This window comes from Vombatus ursinus, unplaced genomic scaffold (assembly GCF_900497805.2).
Source record: "Vombatus ursinus unplaced genomic scaffold, bare-nosed wombat genome assembly UNPS02014961.1, whole genome shotgun sequence".
Taxonomy (NCBI): domain Eukaryota; kingdom Metazoa; phylum Chordata; class Mammalia; order Diprotodontia; family Vombatidae; genus Vombatus; species Vombatus ursinus.
In genome coordinates this window covers 1,762,766-1,786,396 of record NW_020954739.1, presented here as the reverse complement: position 1 = coordinate 1,786,396, position 23,631 = coordinate 1,762,766, and the positions used below count along the sequence as shown (strand labels likewise).

The window sequence follows — 23,631 nt, the reverse complement described above, 5'->3', positions numbered from 1 at the left end:
ATCCTGCAGCTCCGGGCCCGGCTCGGGACCCCGCGCGCCGGCCGGGGCGGGGCGGGGCCGGGCCGGGCCGGGGGCGCGCGCTGGGCCCGCCCTGCCCCGCCCCTCCCGTCGTCGCCGCAGCCCCATAGGCCGGAGGCGATATACGTCATCGCCTCCCGCACCGACAGACCGACGTAGAGGAGACGACGTGGGCCGCCTCCGGGAGGGGAGCAGTCGTCCACGTCACTTCCGGCCGCGTCGGAGGCGGATTTGGGAAGTGGTGAGGCATCCTTTTTCTTCCTGCTGTGGTGGTGTTACCCCTTGCCTAGTTCTGAGAAGCGTGCGTTCGGATTCCCTCGGGGCGACTGTGCCCGGAGAAGGAAACAGGGTATGCGAGAGAGAGGTGTCCAGGAGGGAGGGCCTATGGCTGTCCATAAGCGGAGGACGAGAGCGTGGGGAGCCTGCCCACGGTCCGGGCAGTCCTTCTGATGTAGCCCCGGCGCTGACGCTGAGCACCCATGTGACCCTAACTTTGTTGTCAATAATAATAATAATAATAATAACTGTCCTTTCTAGAGCGCCTCCTAAGTGCCAGGCACAGTTACTTTATTTGATCTTTACAACAACCCTGCAAGGTAGGTGCTGTTATTATCCCCATTTTACATCTAAGGAAACTGAAGCATACAGTTTAAATGACTTGTCCAGCATCAGGGTTAGTGTCTGAGGCCGAATTTGAACTCGTCTTCCTGAATCCAGGCCCGTCACTCTATGCACTGTGCCTCCTAGTTTGTCGAATGCAAGAGACTTAGATTCCTGACGAATCTGGAGTGGGATTTACAGAGATCGGTCTTACTTTTACGGATGAAAATAGTGATCTTCCCTCCCCAGATAGGTTAAATTTATTTCTCCAGGGTCCCACAGGTTAACAGTCGCTGAATTTTGTACTCAAAATGGTTCTGACTCCAAATCCAGTGTTCTTACTATTCTCTTGATGATTTTTTCCTAAAGCGAAGAGAGTCAGTAGACCTAGGCTCACTTTGACTTGCGTGACTGGACATAATATTTTTTAGTAAGGGCCTATTCTGTCTGGTACTGGAGCCCCAAAGATGAAAGGCAGTGTCTGCCTTCCAGGAATGTAATGAGAAGAGGCCACATGTAGATGGAAAATAGAAAATAGATAATTTGAAGGGAAATATATTGGGGAGGGGGAGGAATTAGAAAGGGGTGTATGTAGGAAGTGAGGCTGATGACTTTGTGCAACTCTGCCTCACATAAATCCAATTTATGAGCAACACATCACTCAGTGATGTCATTGGTCCTCTTGGAAAAGGAAGGACAAACAACTGGTAGTAAGGAGCTCTAGGAATTTATTAAATAGGTCAGACCTGTGCTTCAGGAGTAGCACTTTGGCATTTGAGGATAGTTTGGAATAATTAGGCTACTGCAATGGTCCAGGCAAAGTGATGAGGGCCTGAACTAAGTCTATGAGTGTGAAGAAATGGGACACATCTAAGAACTGCTGCAAAGATAGGACAAGATTTTACTCCAGTGGAGCGGGAGGATGACACTGAAGTTGCCAGGCTGGGTGACTACAGTGTAAATAAAGGAGAGCTGGGTTTGAATCCTGGTTTTGCTCCTTAACTAATTTCTTTCATTCTGGAATTGTTTTCTCCTAACTGTATTGGGAGATTGTTAGGGTAGGCTAGGTTTCATTCAATATACATTTAGTGCCTACCAAGTTCTGGGCACTAGATTTCTAAAGGCCTTTCTAATTCCATATCGAGTTGGACAGGTGACTTAATCTCTTCCCTCAGTTTATTTATCTGTAAAACGAGGCTTATGTTTGCACCACCTACAGTGTTCAGCACTACTGAGAGGAAACTGCTAAATGAACAGTAAGCTTACTAAGGGGAGGTTCTCCATCCCCAACCTACTCCTGTTTCATCACAGAAACAAAACGGGGACCTTGCCTTTTTTTTGCAAAGGGTAAAAACTGAGGCAAATGAAGTGAAGAAACCCACCCCCTGACACAAAGGGAGCTAGTGGCAGAGCCCCACTCCAGTGTAGTTCTCCTGATTTATGTTACTGAGCATGCCACTTTTGCTGTTCTCCCTCCCCAACTGCTCTAGAGGAAGAACATAGCTTTCATTGTTGTTACATAGAGATGTTTGGGTCTTGGACCATTAGAGGTTGTGTAAGCCAGAACCCCCTCTAAGGAGCCAGCAAGTATGTGGCTAAGAGTTAGAAATAGTACCCAATATTCCCAACAGGTAGTCAGGGCTCTTTGCAAAAGGATCTAGTGAGGTTAGCTCTACTGGATAGTTTAAGCTAAAATATTATAAGATATTCCTTGGGCAAAAAGATTATAGATTGTTAAAAACCAAAAGGAGTTTTTTCCAGAGAAGCTGTTTCTGTTCTTTGGATTATAATGCTGAAGTGTGAAAAGATGTTCATTTAAATTCATGCCAAAAAAAGTTTTGTCTAAAAGTTTTAATCCTAGCTCAGCTAACTTACCTTTTTTGGTAAAGTTGGTCTAAATTCCTTCCAGTTTCAACATTCAGTGGTCTGAGGCCTCTTCCAGATCAAGTAGAGATAGGAAGACCCGAGTTAAAATTTTCTGTGACCTAATGCATTGTTGGTGGAGTTGTGAAATGATCCAACCATTTTGGAGAGCAATTTGAAACTATGCCTAAAGGGCTATAAAAGTGTGCATACCCTTTGACCCATCAATAGCACTTCTAGGGCTACATCCCAAAGAGATCACACAAATGGGAAAAGGACCTACATGTACAAAAATATTCATAGCAGCTCTTTTCATGGTGGCAAAGAATTGGAAATTGAGAGGATGCCCATCAATTGGGGAATGGCTGAGCAAGTTGTAGTAGATGAATGTGATGGAATACTATTGTGCTATAAGAAATGATGAACAGGCTGACTTCAGAAAAACCTGGAAAGACTTGTATGGTCTGATGCTGAGTGAAGTGAGCAGAACCAAGAGAACACTGTTACACAGTAACAGCCACGTTGTGTGATGACTAATATTGATAAACTTAACCCCTCCTGGCAATACAAGGATCTAAGACATCTCCAGAGGCCTTGTGACGGAAAATGCTATCCACACCCAGACAAAGAACTATGGAAGCCGAATTGTTATTTTTTTTCCCTTCTGTTGAGTTTTGTTTCCTTTTTCTGATGGTTCCTCCTATTGGTTTTAATTTCTACTTACAACATGACTAATGTGAAAATATGTTTAATATGAATGTAAATGTATAGCCTGTATCAGATTGTGCGCCGTCTAGGGGAGGGTGGTGGGGAGGAATGGGGGAGAAAAATTTTAAACTCACAAGCATATGGAAGTGATTATTGATAAATCAAAATAAATTAATTAAAAAAAATTTTCTGTGACCCTAGGAAAGTCACCTAACTTCTCTGAGACTCGTTTTCTTATTGGTATAAAGGGAGCAACAGCACCTACCTAACAGAGTTGAAAACCAAATGACAAAATGTATTCAGAACACTTTTGTAAATTTCCAAAGTGCTATGTAAATGTGAGCTATTACTGAAATTTTCTATTAGGTATTTTTTCAGATTGACCCTGTTTTGCTCTCTGGTTTCTTTTTTCTTTTGGTTAAGCAGTGGGGTTAAGTGACTTGGCCTGGGTCACATAGCTAGTTAAGTGTTGTCTGAGGTCACATTTGAACTCAGGTCCTCCTGAACCTGGGCCAGTGCTCTATCCACTGGGCCACCTAGCCCTGCTCCCTTGGGGTCTTGAAAATAGAATTCTGAAAGTACTTTAGGTAGAACCAGAAAAGCAAATCTAAGGGAGCTGTGGATAGAAAACTTTTGAGACTGATTACAGTTTGAAAGTTATGAGGTCAGTGAGCTGTTGCGTTCTAGAACCCTAGAATAAGCCCTGGAGGAGTTAGAGAATTACAGGATATGGACAGAACTAATGAGCCTTCTTACAGATGGGGAAAGTAAGGCCTACAGAAAGACTTTCAGTGTTAGAAAGTTAAATTGGCAAAACCCAGATCTTCCCGTTGCGAGTCCAGTGCTCATTCTACTGTACCATGATGTGCTTTCCAATTCCCTCATATTAGCGTTAATCATTACCTTTCCAGGCCTTGCTTTCAACTGTAAGATGAAGTTGTGCTAAGTCATCTCTAAAGTTTCTTCCAGGCCTGATATGTGTAGGGTTCTAATTAGGGAGTAATTAAAGGATTCTCTTAAGGTCCTTTAGAAGTTTTAGAAGTGTTCACATTCATTGTTTCAAAAATTCTATGTACATACAAGGGATATTATATAAAGTGTCTAAGAGAAAAATCAGGCTTAAATAGAAAATAAATGTTTCAAGGCAAATAGCTAAGGAGAAGTATATTTTAAAATATCAATGCAGTTATAATGGATTTACTTATTATAGAGAAGAAAATAGAAGCTCAAAAAGGGACATGACTTGTCCAGGGCTGCAAAACAAATGAGCAGCAGAGTGAGGGAGGACTGATTCCCAGGTTTCTTGACTGGCAGCCCAGGACTCTTTAAAAAAAAGACACAATGGTCTGGGCAAGGCTTCCTGCTAGGGTTGCCTTTTCTACTGGACAGAATTAAACCTCATATTACAGAAAAAATAACTGAGGCACAAGCTTCCTGCACATGTGCACCATGGTAAAAAGGCTCCAGTTTGATTTCACAGCCTGATTGGTGGAGGAGGGGTTGGAGTGAGATTTCTACCAAAATCTAGCTGCCACCAATATTTACATATTGGTCTTAAAGTGTTGCTGTATAGTCTTTATCATTTACAAAGCTTTTTCCTTATGCATAGCTTCCAATTTAGATGAAGAGATTGAGGCTCAGAGATTTGTCCAAGGTCACTTGTCTAGATAGTAGTGCAGCCATGTCTCTGGAAGCCTGTGTGTCCCCCCTTTCCTACACCCCCAAATTTCTCTGACAAATGATATGGCCAGAATAAGAGAGGAAACTGGGCTTCTTTAAAACCCTGGGAAGTAAGTGAGCAAGGGCAATAGATACTGAGACATTGTAGGCAAAGAGCCGGTTGGCAGTAATGCTGGTGGCCCTTTCTTAGGGAAAGCGTTTTATGTTTTATCTCGTATTTCCATCTCCCTTAGTGGTACTGGGTGCCATCCGTGTATCAGAAAAATATTTTTTTTCAGAAGTAATGACTGATTTGTAAGAGGAACATTTTTCTTCTCTTATTTTCCATCTCTGCCACTTCTCTCTTTTTTTATTTGTTCCGCCCATTAATTCTTTGGTTTCTTATTCCCCATCCTTTTGCTCTTTTCCCACATACTAATCAGCTGCAAAATCTTGTCTTTTCTATCTCCACAACAGACCTGGCCCACCTCTTACCCTTCGTGATGGTCACAGGCATTATCTGTCTTAGTTCTTCTCCCCTGGACCCCTGCAAAGTTGTTCTGTCCCAACCTTGCCTCAGTCTCTCCAGGCTCTAATATACCATCCATACAACTATAGCTCCTCTATTGAAGGAAACAAACAAACAAAAAAAAAATAGTGAAAACTCTTCTATTTGGCTTTTAAATTCTTTCACAACCACCCAGCTTCAGCCGGTCTTCTCAGCCTCATCATTGGTTATTGCCCTTCCTACATTCTGTGGTACAATCAAATTGGCCTCTGTTCCTCACAGCACTCCACCACCCAACACCCAGCCCTTGTACTGGCTGCAGGACAAGGCCGGAAAAAGGCTCCCTCCAAACCCCTGCCTTACTGTACAACCCTTCATTTCCTTGTAGACTTGGCTCAAACACCACCTCCCACAGGTTTTCCAGACACCTCAGTTGGCTTGTATTCTCTTTCCCTCCACTGTATTTATTTATTCTGTATGTATTTATGTGTACCTGAAGAACAGAAAATGTTTCACTTTTGGTCTCTGTAGCCCTAGGACCTAGCGGTACCTGATACATGGTAGGTGCCTAATAAATGTTTATTGATTGATTTCTCCCATTTCCCTTTTCCTCAAATCTCTAATCCCAAGGTGGGGGGAGAGTAGTTGCAAGACAGTCTGTTGGAATTGGTTGACAATAGATGAGTGAAGGTGCCGGAAGTGAATCAGAGGTGGCATAGCAGAACAAAGAGCATGTCAGTGGGTGTTGAACATTAATAACTGGATCAACCCAAATTGGGGTGCTGGCGGCAAGAGAGTGAGAGCAGCTTTGACTAAAGTGGTTAATATCCATGCTGTGCTTGGCTTATCAATAATCATTTCAAAAATTAAAACTGTATTTTCCTGAAATTATTTGTGTTTATATCTCCTCTGGAATTTGAAGTAGAGGAACAATTTTCCAAAAGAAAGTTAACTGGATTCCTTCTAAGAAACTGCTATTTTTCTGACAAGAAGCTGGTGTGGTGGTTCTACTTGAATAAGGTGCTGCCACGATGCCTGTAGTGGCCTTCATGTAGCATTCCTAAGCAGAACCTGAAGCTTCTAGGTTGCTGAAATTCTGCATATTAAGTCCAGATACAAGTTTCATTTAGCTTTGTTGGACTGGTCGTGATATTATATATGAAATGCTCATCTTTGTGAGCCATATACTTAAAAATCCATCCTTCCTTTCTATTTGATATGGGTTCTTAACTGCTTCAGGTAAGGAAGAGACTGGAAAATGGAGGGGATGATGATGGAATACAACAGCAACCCCCCGGGAGCAAAAGACCATCCCATTGATAACAGTTGGGGGGAAAAAAAAACACCAAAAACCAGTTATCATTAATAATTCACAAACTTTTTTGTGCAAATTTTTTTTTATTTCCACATTTATATCACAATGTGTCCACTTAAAGGACCAAATAGCAAAGTTGCTCCCTTCTGCATCTGAAGAACACAGAAGTCTAGTCACTGTACATTCACTAAGGCTCTTTGTTTTTGCAAATCGCGTTTATGATGAATATCCGTAAGGCAAACAATATCTAAAGGAATGGTAACAAGTATATTTCCAGCATACAAAACAGGCTCCCTCTTCCCTCACAGGACAGTTACACACTAGTAGCACCCGCAGTTACATTTTTGGACTCTAGAAAGATGAAGTTTTCTAGAAATTTGTAGGAAGGGAAAAAGGACAAAAATTATTTGGCTACTGGGTAGGGGGAAGGGAGGGGACTTTTAAAAAAACTAAATTTTTGCAGCATTTCTTGGAGACTGGATTTAAACTGAAACCAGACTAAAATATGTGGATGCCTACGGAATGTGGAGTTAGAAACTGGGTAACTGCAGTGGTGCATGGCTGCAGTTTGAAAAAAAAATCTGCACCATGTGACTTAAAATAACCCAATCGTTCAACAGAGAGATGATGCAAATACAAATAAAACTACAGCTGTTGCACACTGTCTCACAGACATCTCACTGCCAAATTAAAAAAAAAAAATCAATGCAAATAAATAGATGCGTACTTTTAAGGTAACTCTTCCACAAGTATTCTGTACCTGCCTGTAGATAAGATTCCGGCATTCACATGTGCTGGAAATCATCTGAACCTTTTGGGGACTAACACTTTTTATAGCTGGTTTGCTATAGAGTTTTGAACTCAATTCTTTGTCCTTCGTACGCCCTTCCTTTGCTATTTTTGTTAGTAAACTGGTAGCAGCATTTCACAAAAGAAGAACTTAGACAGAAGAGCTACAAAGGATCAGCCCCTCGAGACCCTCTTCCAGGCCTGTTTTCCAGGACAAGAGGTGCACTCTCCATGTTAAGCGTCATGGAGTCTGCCCTGCTGTGTTTGCTAACTGCAGATGTGAAAGCATTTTAGCAATCTTATATTCAGTCTAGGCAGACATAAGGCAGGATGTTCAATCTACCATCATCACCGTGTGGATCTAAAGATATGCACTGCGTCCAATCATACCAATTACCCTGTGTATCATAACAACCATTCACCCCTGGCCAATGGAGTTGCCTTATTCTGTTGAGATCATCATTTGTGATCTCTCTACTAACTCCAGGCAGGTCTGTGGATATACTGTTTGGCACTAGAACATGAGTCTTTCTAGCTTCTCTTCTAGTGCTTTCTTCCTGCTTTAAATATTCAGACATGAAATAATGAGCTCCTGGTGTTTGTACGCCTGATGAGGAAAGCAAACTACTCTGTCTGTTTAAATAGGACTGAATTATTTCATTTCTGGACAACTCTTTCCAGTTCGTTTGTTCAAAAGGACTCTGCAGGTTGGTTTTTTGCTCCGGCTTGTCCGGTTCTGTCCTGTGCTGGTCAGCAAGGGCAGGGATATCTACCTGCAAAGAATCCTTTTGTGTTAGAGGTTTAATTTGTCCAGTCATGGGATCAAAGGTGATTTTTCTCTCTTTTAACCTGACAGGCTTGACACCCCCTTCAAGAACCTGTCCGTCTAAGTTCACTGTGTAGTCTCTAGATCTGTACCTCTTCTTCTTCTTACTGTCAGACCCAGAAGCAGCATTGTCATCACTGTCCATTTTGGAAGCCTCTGGAGAAAACCCCACCCGTGGCATCAGAGGCTCCCCAGAGGGCGAGCCCACTTTGCAGCCAGGAGACGTGTGTTGGAGGGTTCCTAGATGCCGCTGATGACTTTCAGAAGACGTGTGTTCCTGCCAGTGCTGAGCAACCTCTACTCCAGTCTGATGGGAAGCCTCCGGTCTTTTTGTGGGCACTGGAGGCGTTGAGGGCTGCATCAGCAATGGTGCTCGTGAAGAGGGTGATGAAGCCTGGGTAACATCTAAGAAGTGGGGCCTTTGAGATGGACTAGGCAGAGAACCCTTTGGTGCATATGTGGGATGCTGCCGGACAAATGGCTCATGCCTTAGGTTGCTAGGACTAAATGAACAGCGGGGACTCTTAGGTTGGTGCTGCCCTGTATGTTCTTCCGGCTTTTCATGGTGCTGAAGCACTGTAGTCTTTAGCTGTGAGGAAGTGCTGGAAGGTTTTACAAGTCCGGGAGAACTCGTGTGAGGTTTGACGGCATTGACTGGTATCTTACTGTGTTTATCATTCTCACTGTGTTCTGTCCTGCTGCTTTCAGGCCCTGTGTGCAGGTTGACATCAAGAGGGCTGGGGAAATTTTCAGGGCTTCCCCCAATCCCATTAGTTGGAAGGGGAGAAGAATTTTGTAACAGTTCATGGCTAGCTTTGGAAACTTTGGAAGGAGGGCCTTGATGGCCATCACGGTGTTCTCCTTTTCTTTTTCTATTTCCCAGTTTCTCTGTTTTCGGGGAGTTCAGCTTTTGAATATCATTTCTATTTTTCAACTCGTGAATAGGTTTGGACCCAGGAACTGTAACAGGTGATACATCTGGTCTACAGTTGTGAGCGCCGCCATTTGCCGACCCTGGTGGGTTCGGCAATCCCCTTGGCACTGGCTCGTTCTGGGTTACAGGTTCAATTAACTTTTGCCAACTCCGCAACAGTTTCTTGGCACGTTTGGCAAGTTCTTCATTTTTCGTCTTCTTTCTTACATCATTGATGAGTTTTCCTAGCCTTGTTTCCTGCAACCAGACAGAGATATTTTACTCCCCCCAAATCATAAACATTCTTAGCAAAAGCATGTTCACAAGCGACATTGCTGAGAAATGGGGAATCCATCAAAAATACATAGGGTAGGGACAGACTAAGTTTGAACCAGAGCAAGGGCAGGGAATCTGTGTTCCCTTAGTAAAATTTTTCAAAAATTGAGCCCCCACTGTGTTACTTAAAATCTATGAGAAACTCTGAGTCTTCCTGTAACAGAAGCAATTTGAAGCATCACAAAATAAGTATCTACAAGCCCTAGAGAAAAGTACATTTACAAAATACCATATTTTAAAATGTTTCTCATTACACTTTCATGAGTGAAAGCAATATACCTACCTACCTACATACAAGTTACATACCTGTAATACCCTAAGGCAGTTGCCTGTCCTTAAATGAGGCTCTGGGTAGAACAAAAGCAACTAAAATTCTAACCCAGTTCCTTTGACAAAACAAAACAAAAAAACCCACACCCAAATAAAAAAAGCAGCAAACTGAAACAAACCAGTTATTACAATTCAAGTACAAAAAAGAATCAACATACAAGTGAGCTGCTGTACTAACACAGAAATACAAACTGAAGCCGTGCTCCATTTCACAAAGAGCAGTGAATTTGATGTTCAAAACAAAGCTAAAGCCGGGAAGACTAAGATGAAATACGTCAGCTCAAAATGCTTTGGAACACTCAGGATTCCTGCCAAAACGAAGGAGCACACCTGAGCAGGTGGTCAGTGCTTATACTTCTGAGATATAAATTTAGTCTTAATATTGAATAATTTTATTATAATGGGTCATACCTCAAGTGCCTCTTTGGTAATGGGATATTTCTCCAAGCTGGAGATAACTTCCAGCACTGCCACCATGTTATGGATCTGTAATGATAAAATCAGTCATTAGTTCCATTTCCTTCCCCAGCACAAGGCAAAGAAATTACTACATACAATAAGGCTACATCAGGCCTCTTCCCAGCCAAGACAGGAATTATAGTATAAGCTCCTTGAGACCAGGGGCTGTCTTTTGCCTTTCTCTGTATCCCTAGCAGGTAGCATAGTGCCTGGCACACAGTAGGCACTTTAGATCCATCTCTTCATCAGTAGTTAGAGAGGGATAGGGAAGAGGAGAGAGAGGTTCTTGAGACAATATGCAAGGGAAATGGGTTGGGTTAAGCCAGACAAGGCAGAACAAACTCCATTAACAGCTCTAGGACTGGAGACAAAAGCTTAGAAACCAGAAGAAAGCCAAGTATAAGCCAATGATTTACTAGGCAAGACACATGCAGAAATATTACAGCCATTCCATTCTACCTTCCCAGCTAGCCTGCAAAGTTTTAAGTGCTGTGTGCCAAGATGCTGTTCTAGTTCCTGGGGGTACAAAGACTGATATCCTGCCCTCTAGGAGCTTACAATCTAATGGAACAGCTAGGATTACAAACAAATGACAAAATCAAACATAATTTGCTAAGAACAAAGGGAAAAGACCAAAGTATAAAGATAAATTTTAAGAAGAGAACTCATCGATCTTTCTGGGGAAGTTCAACATGATTTAAAGTTTGACCATAACACAGAACTACCATTCCTTAATAGTGAACTGGGACATAAAGATGATATTAATAAAAATTAGGTCCAAATTTATGCTTTCATAAAAAACAATCTGGCCACAATGACTTATTTTCTTCTGCAAATGACAGCTAATGTTATACAGCAAATTAATATTCATCTTTCAATAAGCCACTAAAATTTACATATTGTTAAAGTATCCACACGAATAGGAGTAATGCAAATCAAAATCACTCAGGTTTTACTCATAACCAGCAAAGAAGCCAATATATGAAAACATTTAATGCAGGAGAGGCATTGGAAAGAGGCACACCACTGTTACTAGGTCTGTAACTTGGTCCAGCCCTTCTGAAAAGGGATTTGGAATGATGTGGAAAAAAATTTTTTTTTTAATTATCAAACTCTACATTACTATCTGACCCAGAGCTACCACAGCTATGCTTAATCTCCCCACTACCACCCGAAATAAAACACAGAAACAAAGATCATAAATAAATCACCTACAGGAACCCTTTGTGTGGTGACAAAAACTTGGTCACAAAGTAAGTAGGTATCCACTATCCACCACCTGGGGGAAATAGCTAAACAAATTATGAACAAATAACAACATAAATCTTGCACCATACAAAACAACAAAGATGAAGAATTCAGAGAAACATGGGACAACTTCTATGAACTGAGTTTGACTGAAACAGGCAGAAATGGGAAAACAATTTACATACATAACTACAACAATGTCCGTGGAAAGAACAAAACAGCTGAAACTGAATGCTGTAATTGCAATGACCAAGCCTGAACTCCAAAAAGATTGCAAAATACATCTCTATGCCTTCTTTGTAGGGGTTTGGAAACCTACATACATTCATTGTCAGACTTGGCTGATGTGTTGGTTAGTTGGGTTGAAATGCCTTTTCCCTCCTCTCTCATCCAAGGGATGGCTCATGGGGTAGAGGAAGAGTAAAGGACACATTTAAAAATAAAGGTGTCAATCAAATGAGGTAACATGTAAAATGCTGTGCAAAGCTGAAAGCATTATATAAATGTTAGTGGTGGTGATAATGGTGTGATGTAAAAAAAACAAAAGGGATAAGGATAGACTGGATCTATGATAGGGAAGTTTTAAATGAGGACATTCCTCTTAATTGTAGGTCAGTACCTTCTTTTCAATTTATGGTTCTAGATGAGAATTGCCAAGAGGTCTACAAAGTGGGGCCCGCTATGACTAGACCCACCCCCAAGGGCTGTGTCAACAAAATAATTTCATCCTCCTGTGACAGCCAATCTGTGGGGCTTGTCTCCAAAACAACCACACCTATCCTTATCCCCCATTCTGCCCCCTCTCCAAGCTACCCTTTTCTAAACCAGAGCCTAAAGCCCAATCTAGGTACTCACAGCAGTAGCAAGCAAAGGCATCATTAGGAACATCCCCTCCCTCCTCTGTGGAATACCCATTTCAACCTCCTAGATCACCCAGTAGCTTCAGAAAGCATTGTTCAGAGGTCAAGAATCTCTGCTACAGGGCAGTTAACTATTGAGGAAAAGTCTACCTTTCCCTTTTTTCCTTGTCAGTGGGACAGCATGATTTGCATAGGATCAGGCATAGATGAATTGGCAAATCTGGAAGAGGGGTGGGTGAAGGGGAAAAGATGACGTAAAGAAATCTGTCCCAAATCATCCATGCATGTTCTAAATGTTCCCGTCTGCTTGATTTCAAAGGGGAAAACCAGAATTAAAAGGGTAAGAAGTTGGAGGAAAGTATTCTTGATTCAATGAAGAAATCCCGACAATGTGAGTTATCCAAAAATAAAATACTGCCTCAACTAGTTGATATTAATTTCACTGTTACTGAAGATAATTCTGGCAACACCTCTGGGCTTACTTCCCTTACCTATAAAAATAAAATGGTAAGCATGGGCAGCCAGGTGGTACCGCATAGAGCGCCAGCCCTGGAGTCAGAAGGACTTGAGTTCAATTCAAATCTGGCCTCAGACCCTAACTGTGTGACCCTGGGCATCTGTAACCATTGGCCTCAGTTCCTCATCTTGAGCTAGGGGAGGAAATGGCAAACCAATCCAGTATCTTTGTGTGAGCTGGACACAACAGAAACAACTCAACAACAAAAGACATAGGCTAACGGCCTAACATCAAACCTGAACCTTAGAGGCACTGGAAAACCAGTTATTTAAAGATCCAGATGCTTTGACAGAATTCTTAAACACCAATGCCCTGAGATCATGCTTGGTCATCACAGTCCCCTGCAGGGGGACTGATTACCTACTTCTTCCCCATGCTAAGGTAAGCAAAACCAAATTCTAGATCCTCCTTTTCCTTATCATTTAGACTCAACATATGCTGAAGTGAAAAATGCTATCCTCTGTCTCAGTGCCCCCTCCTCAACGTTTCCTCTCATTCTTATCCCTAACAAGGTTATAACTTCCTCTGACTTCTCTTTCCATTGTACCCTCTGGAATTTTTGGTTTTTTGTTAAACCCCATTCATCCTAGATCTTTTCATTCTTTCCATCATCTCAATCTACTCTTCCTTTAAAGTTCACTCCATCTATCTATATTACTGCTCCAGATCTTTGTCAGGAATACCACCTAGTATATAATGGTTATATACTCCATTACTTAAGGACTGGCTCAGAGTCTGTCTGTCTGTCTCTCCACTATAACCCCTACGCTCATAATTTAGAAACTTTTGATTTCTTCTTGAATACTTTCACCAACCTCTTCAACTTCTATGACCTACATATTCAAACTGCCTCTCATAAGAGAAAGTCAAACTCTTAAATTTCACCATCATCCAAAGCTGAGCTATCAATCAACAAGCATTTATTAAGGACTTGCTAAACGCTAGCCACAGTGCTAAACGCCAGGAATACAAAGAAAAAGCATAAGCAGTCTTTACCCTCAAGGAATTCAGTCTAAAAGGAGAAAACAAAAGGAGAAAAATAAAGTAAATGAAAGGTAACCTTAGAGAAAAAGGCACTTTATCAGGTGAGGATCTCCTGCAGAATATGGTGTTTAATCCAAGTCTCTTCTGGGGCTCTTCCAAACCTTTTTAATCCGTCCTCAAAGTTCCTATGGTTCACCCTCCTCTCACCTTCTCAAGCTAAGAACCTTGTCTCATATTTTAGTGAAAAATTTGAGGTTATTTACCATGAGTTCCCTCTTCTCCCTTCTTCATGTCATACCACTCTGGTGCTTTCTGCCACTATCTCCTTCACTCCTGTCTCACATGATGAGATGACTTTACTCCTTACCAAGGCTAACCCCTCTACCTGCATGAGCAATCTCATTCCATCCCATCTCCTGCAATCAATTGCCCCATCCCAGTCATCGACACTGTCACTTACTTCCTTTTTTTGGCTAGGCAATGGGGTTAAGTGACTTGCCCAGGGTCACACAGCTAGTAAATAAATGTCTGAGGCTGGATTTGAACTCAAGTCCTCCTGACTCCAGGACCAACGCTGTATCCACTGCACCACCTGGCTACTCCACTGTCACTTACTTTCAATCTTTCCCTAGCTACTGGCTCCTTCTCTACTACCAACAAACATCCTTATGTCTCCTTCATTCTCAAAAATACTTCTCTTGATCTTTCCATCTCCACTATCATATATTTCTTCAGCCCTTTGTGGCTAAACTCCTTAAAAGGGCTGTCTACAACCAAAGTCTACCACCACTTTCTCTTCTCTCACTCTTAGTTCCTTACAAGAGGAAGGGAAGAAGAGAGACAGACAGACACAGGCTCCTTAAGGAAGGGAGAAAAAACTAGAGGCTGGTAAGTGTGTCCTTGACAAGCACCTCCTGAAGCTGGTAGATAGATGGAGTGGACATTCAAGGAGGAGTAGGCTGAGATGATGGAAAGAATGAGAAGATGCAGGACGAAGGGGATTCAAGAAGCCAAAGGTTCTAAAGAGTTCTGCCCTGTCTGTAACCTCATCATTCCACTCCAACTGCTCTCTCCAAAGTTACTAATGATCTCTTACTGCATTCACTGACTTCCTTTAAGTTCCAACTAAAATCACATCTTCTAGAGGAAGCCTTCTCCAATCCCTCTTCTTTCTACAGCTCTTCCCTCTCTTAATTATTTCCTATTTATCAGACAGAGAGAGAGAACCCTTGTCTGCCTGTTGTCTTCCCCACTATATTCTGAGTTCCTTCAGGGCAGGGACTGTCTTTTTGCATCCCCAGGATTTAGCACAGGGCCTGGCACATAGCAGGTGCTTAATAAAGGAATACTGACTAACTAGAAAGAAACAAAGTTCTGGATCATGAAATTTTTTTTTCTATTAAAAACTTATCTTTGAATCTCACCCTGTACCTCATTTTTCTATTTCCATCTCCAGTTATGAAACTATAGGCTATGTTCAAATTAACTCTGCCACTTTTCCCTACTGCTCCATGGCCACGTAACTTTCCCAATATCTTTCCAGAGCAAAATGCACCTTCCTTTTGTGTACGGTCTTATCTCCCCCATTAGAATGTAAGGTACATGAGAGCAAGGACTGTCTTTGCTTTTCTTCTTTGTATTCCAGCCCTGAGCACAGTGCTTCTTTCTAACTTCCTTTAAATTACTGTCAAGGTCACCACCCAATCACCCAGATCCACAACCTTGGAATCATACTCAATTCCTCACTCTCACTTACCTTACAAATACAACTTGCTACCAAATCATATTGTTTTTACCCTTCACATCTTTCTTATATACCTTTCCTTCTGCACTCAAATTGCTGCTACTCTAGTTCAGGCTCTCATCACCACCTGCCTTCAAAGTGATTTTCCTAAAGTTCTGGTCTGACCACAGAATCCTATTCAACAGACTTCAGTGGTTGATTATTTCCAGGATCAAATATAAAGACCTCTATTTGGCATTCAATGTTCTTCACAACCTGTTCTCTCCCCACCTTTCCAGTCTTCCTACACTATGAGCCACCTCCCCACAGATTTTATGATCCAAAGACACTAGCCTCCCTGCTGCCCCTCACACACATCTCCAGTCTCTAAGCTTTCGTACTGGCTTTCCTCAATGCCTCACCCACACCTCTTAGCTTTCCTGGTTTCAAGACTCTGCTCAAATTCCACCTTCTACAGGAGACTTTTCCCAGGCTCCTAGCTGCTAATGCTTTCTCCCTTTGAGATTAACTTTCACTTACTCTGAATATACATAGTTATTATATGTTGCCAACCCTATTAGAATGTAAACCTTGAGGCCAGGGACAGTGTTTATCCCTAAATGCCCAGTACATAGTAAGGGTTTAATGCTTGCTGACTACAAAGCTTCCTGACAAAGGTGGCCCATTTTTTTTGGTAAGGTGGTCTAACATATGGAATACTGTCTGCAAGCTACATAAAATATATAAGCTACCAGCCATTCTTTTTGAAAACACTACCTTATTAGCCTGTTTGCCTACCATTTACAAATTATTTCATTGTGCCTCTACTGAAAAAAGGGACTACTATCTCTTGTGAACTTCCATCTCTTCCGAAATCTTCACCTCAAAAACCCTCTCTCTACACTCTCTTCTATGCTTTACTCATTTACATGAGTCTCTGAAGAATCTGACTTTTTCTTCAATCTCATCTTTGGCCATGCTTCATTCAATCTAATCTGTATCTTTTATTCCTTTCCAAAGTCAAGTCTTAGAAAGCAGTTTTCAATTGGCCTCTTTTTCAAATCTTCTCACCTCTCACTCTTTACTTAACCCCTTTCAATTCCTGAACCTAGTAGCACTCTCATCATTGAATTAATTCTTTTCTCCAAGATTATTAGTAATCTCAACTATTACATCTAAGGGCCCTTCCCCAATGCAAAAATGGTCAAAGTATACATACAAGCAGTTTTCAAAGAAATCCTGACAAATAAAAATGTCCCAAATTACTAATCAGAGAAATGTAAACTATACCCACAGGATTGGTAAAGATGACTTCTAGAAGAGGAAAATGGCTGAAGCTGTGGAAAGACAGGCATTCTGGTGGAGCTGTGAACTGATCTAGCCATTATGGAGCACAATTTGGAACTATAACCACAGTCACTCAACTGTACATGTCTTTTGACCCAGTGATGCCACTATTAGGTTTATACACTAAAGAAATTAAAGAAAGGGGAGAAGGTCCCACATGTACAAAAATATTTGTAAGAGCTATTTTTGTACTGGCAAAGAACAGTAAATTTAGAATGTGCCCATCAACTGGAAAATGAAGTAGCAGATGAGTGTAATGGAAATATTATTGAACCATAAGAAGTGATGAAAGAGGGCAGCTAGGTGGCACAGTGGATAGAGCAAGGCCCTAGAGTCAAGAGGACCTGAGTTCAAATCTCGCCTCAGACACTTGACACTTACTGTGTGACCCTAAGCAAGTCACTTAACTCTATGGCCTAAAAAAACAAACAAACCCACAACAACAACAAAAGAAATGATGAAAGGGATATTTCAGAGAAACATCAGATAACTTGTACGAACACTGATACAGAGTAAAGTATTATCTAGAAACTAAATACAATAATATTGTAGATAAAAGCAATTCTAAATGATGTAAGAATTGATCAATGCAATGACTAACTATGATTCCAAGGGCTATTTGAATGTTGAAAACTAAAAATAAATTTTCAAGAAAAAAAATTAAACTGAATTATTGACCCATGTGCCTCCTTTCAAATTCTTATTAAATATCTGAGTATGATTTACATGCATAATACAAAATTTTTCTTTATAAAAATCTTTACCAGACATCTGTACTCATGTTATCAAAGGTGTCCTTACTGAATATGAGAACGAAACAGGCAAACTTTCAAAGGTATTTCTCCATAGAACACTATCTTCATAGTCATACAATTGAAAAGTACAAGGATATAAAATCCCTGAAGTTTATTTTATTTGTTGTTTACCAAAAAATAAAAAAGTATTAAGTTCTTGAAGCAAAAGAATGTCTTAAAGGAATACCTCCAACAAGGAGATTCTCAGGCAGGTTAAGATAAAAGAAAATTCCTTGAGACAATTTTATTCAATGACCTTCTGATAAAACATCAAACCAAGCATTAACCTGTAGGCATATATTCAACCAAGGAGTTGGCTCCTGTAATAAAGCATGCCTAGGGAGGAAGCTCCAAATTGAAGAAGGATTCCCTATAGAAAGTGATGTCATGCTTCTAGCTCTCACCATTTGCCGATGATATTACATCAATTGCATCAAGGCCCAAAACACTGCAGGGCCTTTTATAAATGAGATCCATGAATGATTGAAAGAGAGAGGACTAAAAATCCATAAGAAAAACAATAAGACTTATGATCCAGATTATGACATGAGTTGGGACAACCAGTTCACTTGAATAGTATATCAGTGCATTTATCTGGACAAACATTATAAGATGGAAAATGAATAAAGCCTAAAACTGGAAAGCATAGGATGGATTGCATTTGAGAAACTATAAGTCTTCTAATGATTCAACAATGACCCCCATAGAAAAACCGATGGTCTTAACAACAATATTTCCTAAATAATGCTGTATGTTTAAGAATCATAGAAACCCAACAATCTCCATAAAATTGAACTTGTTAGTGACCTAAAGGTCAAAAGGAAGTCATGTGGTGGATGTAGAAAGGATATAGCATAATTCCAAAAATAACCTATGTATAATAAGTAGTGTTAGTGATATCTAGTTAATACATGATCAGAAAATGAAATGGGCCAGTTATGTGGTCAAAGCAAGAGATAAAAGAGGAAAACTATGAATTCTCCCTGACAAATACAAGATGAAAAAGACCTGGAAACCCTGGCTACCAATGTTCAAACACCAAGATCCATCCCTAACTGCCCAAAATCTTACTTACTTACTCTTAATAGTGTCTCATTACTGATCGGCCCCCTCTCTACTTCTACTATGCCTGCTTGAATATTTGCTCCATGATTTTAAAACTTTCCTTCATCTATTTTATTTAATAGATTCTTACTGATATTTCCTATTTTTAGATCACCTAGATAGGTCTTCCTCATCTCCTGGCTACTGTTACCAGGGAGCCATCTCTTAATTTTTTTTTTAAAGAAAAAGGAAAAAAAAAAAATCAACAAAATCGATCAATACACTGAAAAAAAAATCTGATATTCTATGCAATATTCCACACCTGTGGGCCATTCATCTCTATAAAGGAGAAGAAGGTATCTTCTCATATGTCTTCTTCGGAGCCAAACTTGTTCTTTTTAATTTTGCAATATTCATTTTTTATTTTTTGATGGTTCTTTCCATTTACATTGTGATTGTGTGTACTTTGGTTTTTAACTATGTATTTTAAGTTGGTTCATAAGTCTTTCCATGCTTTTGTATAGTAATAATATTTAGTATTTCTTATAGCATAATACAATATTTTCCTTTCCTACTCCTATTATCTAATACTCACCAAGACCAGGCTACTTCCTGATGATACAGCTTTCCTTCACACCCTTTCCAGTACTGGTTACACTTTCTTTCAAACTCCACCACCAAACTAGCAGGCCAAGGAAACAGTCAGAAGGCTCCTTGTTCTCCCCAGCAACTTCCAGGATCCTCAGGTTCTACCAGTCAGCAAGTTCTTCTCCTTGGAGATTGATGCTTTCCAAAATTTATCACCCCATACAAATCCTTCATCTACAGAAAACCCAGGCCAATCTTATTCCTTTCTTGATGAGTTCAGTGCCAGGCTCAATGTCTTTTTCTCCTTCCCAACTTCAACATACACACTGATGTGAACTAATCAATTTCTCAATTTCCTCATTTCCCATGAGCCACTCACTCAACCTCAGCTACACAGAAAATCATATGCTTGATCTTGTCATCATAAAGGTTCCACTTCCATGTTCATCCAACTCCAAAATCCCTTTATCTATTTATAATTTATTATCCTATAATTTATTATCCTTACATCTTTGTCAATGCCCATGGAACTGTACGAGTCATCAAGTTAATAAGCATTTATTGAGCACTTGCTAGTCTCTGCCCAAAAGGAGCTCACATTCTAAAGACAGAAACAACATGGAAACAACTATGTACATAAGAGAAACACAGTGTAATATAATAATAAATGTTAATAATCTCAGAGAACAGAAACTGTAGGGGGATCAGGAAAGGCCTCTTGTAGAAAAGTAGAATCTGAGCTGAGCCTTAAAGGACTTAACCATATTCTTAGTCCTCAACATGACCTTCATCCCCTCCACCTCAGTTCATTCCTAGGCTCATTATTCCTATATTGGCCACATTCTATTCCTTTACCTCTCTTAACCCTAAGTGAAACAGTTCAAATATACAATTTCCTATACTTTCACAACTGTTACCCCTGGTTTTGTTTTCAATCATAATTTGCCAAACCCCTATCCTTTATTAGTCACAACATTCAGCTACTTTGCTTCTTTGCATTTGCTGCTGAAGATGAGTCCACTACAGATTTGTTATTTAATTTCAACTAAACCCTGAATGAACATAACAAGGCAATAACTCTATTCCTCTCCAGCCAAATCACGAACTTAATCTACAGAGCAACTGAGTCAAACATTTGTCAAGTGTCCAAAAACCCTCTCCTCTTATGTTCCCTACTGAAGAACTTCGTCATACCCCACCAAAAAACCGAGGCCATTCACCAAGAGTTCCCTATTCTTCCCTATTCTTCTCACATTATTGAGAAATCTTCCTCTACCATCTCTCCCTTAACTCCTGTATCAAAAAAAAGAAGTGGCCCTTCTCTTCACCAAAGGAAAACCCTTTACGTGAGCCTCTGCTCCACCCCTTCCACTCTTCTCTAGCAGACCCTCTCCTAATTATTATACCACCTACACTAACTCCCTTTCAATCTTTTCCAATCTACCAGCTTTTTCCTTGCTGCCTGTAAACACACACACACACACACACACACACACACACACACACCCCCTCCCCGTTCTTAAAAATCCTTATTATCCTATTCCTGCTAACTATTGTTCTATGTCTCTCAGATACACTACCTGAGAAAGTCATCTAATCTCAGTAACTTTGTTTCTTCTCCCCTTACTCTCTTCTAAACCCTCTGTAATCTTATTGTCTTGATCCTAACATTTTAGTGGCTACCTTTTGTCTGTTTAAAGTTCAACTTTTTTTTTCTACCCCCAACCCAATTCAGGACCTCCTACAATCTGATACTACACTTTTCTATTTCATATGGAGCAAGTGCAGTAGATAGAATTCTGGGCCCGGAGTAAGAAAGACCTGAGTTCAAATCCAGCCTCTGATACTTCTGGCTGTGTGACTCAGGGCAAGTCACTTAATCTTTCCTTGACTCAGTTTCCTCAACCGTAAAATCGGGATCATAATTGCACTGACATCTCAGGGTTGTTGTGAGGATCAAATAAAATATTTATAAAGTGCTTAGCACATAGTAAGTGCTTAATCCTTTCCCTTACAACTTCATTCAGTTGAAAAACTATCCTCTCCAAAGTTAATAATAATCTATAAATTGCCAGATCTAATGACCTTTTCTCAACCCTGATTGTTCTTGACCTCTCAGTAGCATTTAACACTGTTGACGGATCATCTCCTCTTCCTGGATACTAATAACTAGGTTTTTTCCCATGCCACTGAAATCTCCTGTTCTCCTCCTACCTGTCCAGTTGCTCCTTGTCATATTTCTTTGCCTGATCATCATCCATGTCTTGCCCACTAATATAGGCGTCCACAGAACCTATGAATTGGACCCAGTCCCCCCTTCCCCCACACACATATAATCTTACTTGGTGATCTCATCAAGTACACCATGAGTTCAATTCTCATTTGTAAGTAGATAATTCCCAGATCTCTATCCCCATCCCTAGCATCTCTCTAACGTTATAGTCTCAAATCACCAACTACTTTTTAAGGTGGGTGTTCCCACACACTTGGGAAGTGGATGGCACATAAGCATCACAAATAATATGTAAAAAAATAACTGATTTTCTTTCTCTAAAACCTTTCCCTTTTCCAAATCTCCCTACATACAAGATATGTACAGAATTGGTGGAGGGAGTCCCAGAAGGGAAGGTACTAGCAGCTGGGAGGACCAGAAAAGTACTCCTGTGGAGGGCTAGAATATAGCTGAGCCTTGAAGGAGGCCAAAGATGAAGGGAGAGAATACCAGGTGTGTGGGACAGTGTCAAGGCTAATACCATCCTCCCATTCATCCAGATTCACAAACTTAACATCATCCTTGACTCCTCACTAGCATTTGCTCCACTTATCCAATCTGTTGCCAAGTCTTGTGTCTGCCTTCAGAACATTTCTTCTATATGTTACCTATATCGACACGCACAAAGCCACAACCTTCTTCAGGCCCTCATCACTTTTTGCTCGGAATATTTCAATAGCCTTCTAAATGATCTCCCTCCCGAAGGTGGCTTAGCCATACTAGATCTTAAATTGTATTATAAAGCAACAATCATCAAAACTACTTGGTACTGGCTAAGAAATAGAGAGGTGGATCAGTGGAATAGATTAGGTACACAAGACACAGTAGTCAAGGACTACAGTAATCTAGTATAATGACTATAGTAATCTATTAAACCCAAGAGTCCAGTTGCTGGGATAAGAATTCACCATTTGACAAAAACTGCTGGGAAAACTGAAAAATAGTATGGCAGAAACGAGGCACAGACGAACATGTTCCACTATATACCAAAATAAAATAAAAATGGGTTCATGATTTAGATATAAAGGCTGATACTATAAGCAAACTGGGAGAGCAAGGAATAATTTACCTGTCAGATTTATGGAGAACAGAAGAGTTTATGACCAAACAAGTGGTAGAGAACATTATAAAATACAAAATGGATAATTTTGATTTCATTAAATTGAAAAGGTTTTGCACAAACAAAGCAAATGCACCCAAAATTAGGAGGGAAGCAGAAAACTGGAAAGGAATTTTTACAACCTGTGTCTCTGATAAAGGACTTATTCCTAAAATATATAGAGAACTGAGTCAAATTTATAAGAATACAAGTCATTCCCCAATCGATAAATGGTCAAAGTATATGAACAGGCAGTTTTCACAGGAAGAAATGAAAGCTATCTGTAGTCATATGAAAAAAAATGCTCTCAATCACTACTGATTAGAGAAATGCAAATTAAAACAACTCTGAGGTACACACCTCACACCTATCACACTGGCCAACATGACAAAACAGGAAAATTATAAATGATGGAGAAGATGTGGGAAAATTGGAATACTAATGCATTGTTGGTGGAGTTGTGAACTGATCCAACCATTTTGGAGAGCAATTTGAAACTATGCCCAAAGGGCTATAAAAATGTGCATAGCCTTGGACCCAGCAATATCACTTCTACGGCTGTATCCCAAAGAGATCACAAAAAATGGAAAAGGACCCCCATGTACAAAAATATTTTTAGCAGCTCTTTTTGTGGTAGCAAAGAACTGGAAATTGAGGGGATGCCCATCAATTGGGGAATGGCTGAACAAGTTGTGATATATGAATGTAATGGAATACTACTGTGCTGTAAGAAATGATGAGCAGACTTCAGAAAAACAGGGAAAGACTTGTATGGTCTGTTGCTGAGTGAAATGAGCAGAACCAGGAGAACACTATACACAGTAACAGTCA

At 40.5% G+C, this 23,631-nt stretch overlaps 2 protein-coding genes across 4 annotated transcripts in view; both read right to left on the bottom strand.

Annotated features, from left to right (window-relative positions):
* The window catches only part of SLC35E1 (solute carrier family 35 member E1), a 17,214-nt gene extending 17,088 nt beyond the window's left edge, over positions 1-126 (bottom strand). Inside the window, exon 1 of the mRNA XM_027845397.1 lies at positions 8-126. Coding sequence (XP_027701198.1) covers positions 8-126 — 119 coding nt within the window. The remainder of the gene's footprint in view (positions 1-7) is intronic.
* A 6,608-nt stretch (positions 127-6,734) lies between these two features.
* The window catches only part of MED26 (mediator complex subunit 26), a 100,108-nt gene continuing 83,211 nt past the window's right edge, over positions 6,735-23,631 (bottom strand). For all 3 annotated transcript variants that reach the window (XM_027845444.1, XM_027845443.1, XM_027845442.1), the window contains exons 2-3: positions 10,277-10,351; positions 6,735-9,457 (exon numbers count right to left, since the gene is read on the bottom strand). In XM_027845444.1, coding sequence (XP_027701245.1) covers positions 7,766-9,457; positions 10,277-10,342 — 1,758 coding nt within the window. In that variant the 5' untranslated portion in view covers positions 10,343-10,351 and the 3' untranslated portion in view covers positions 6,735-7,765. The remainder of the gene's footprint in view (positions 9,458-10,276; positions 10,352-23,631) is intronic.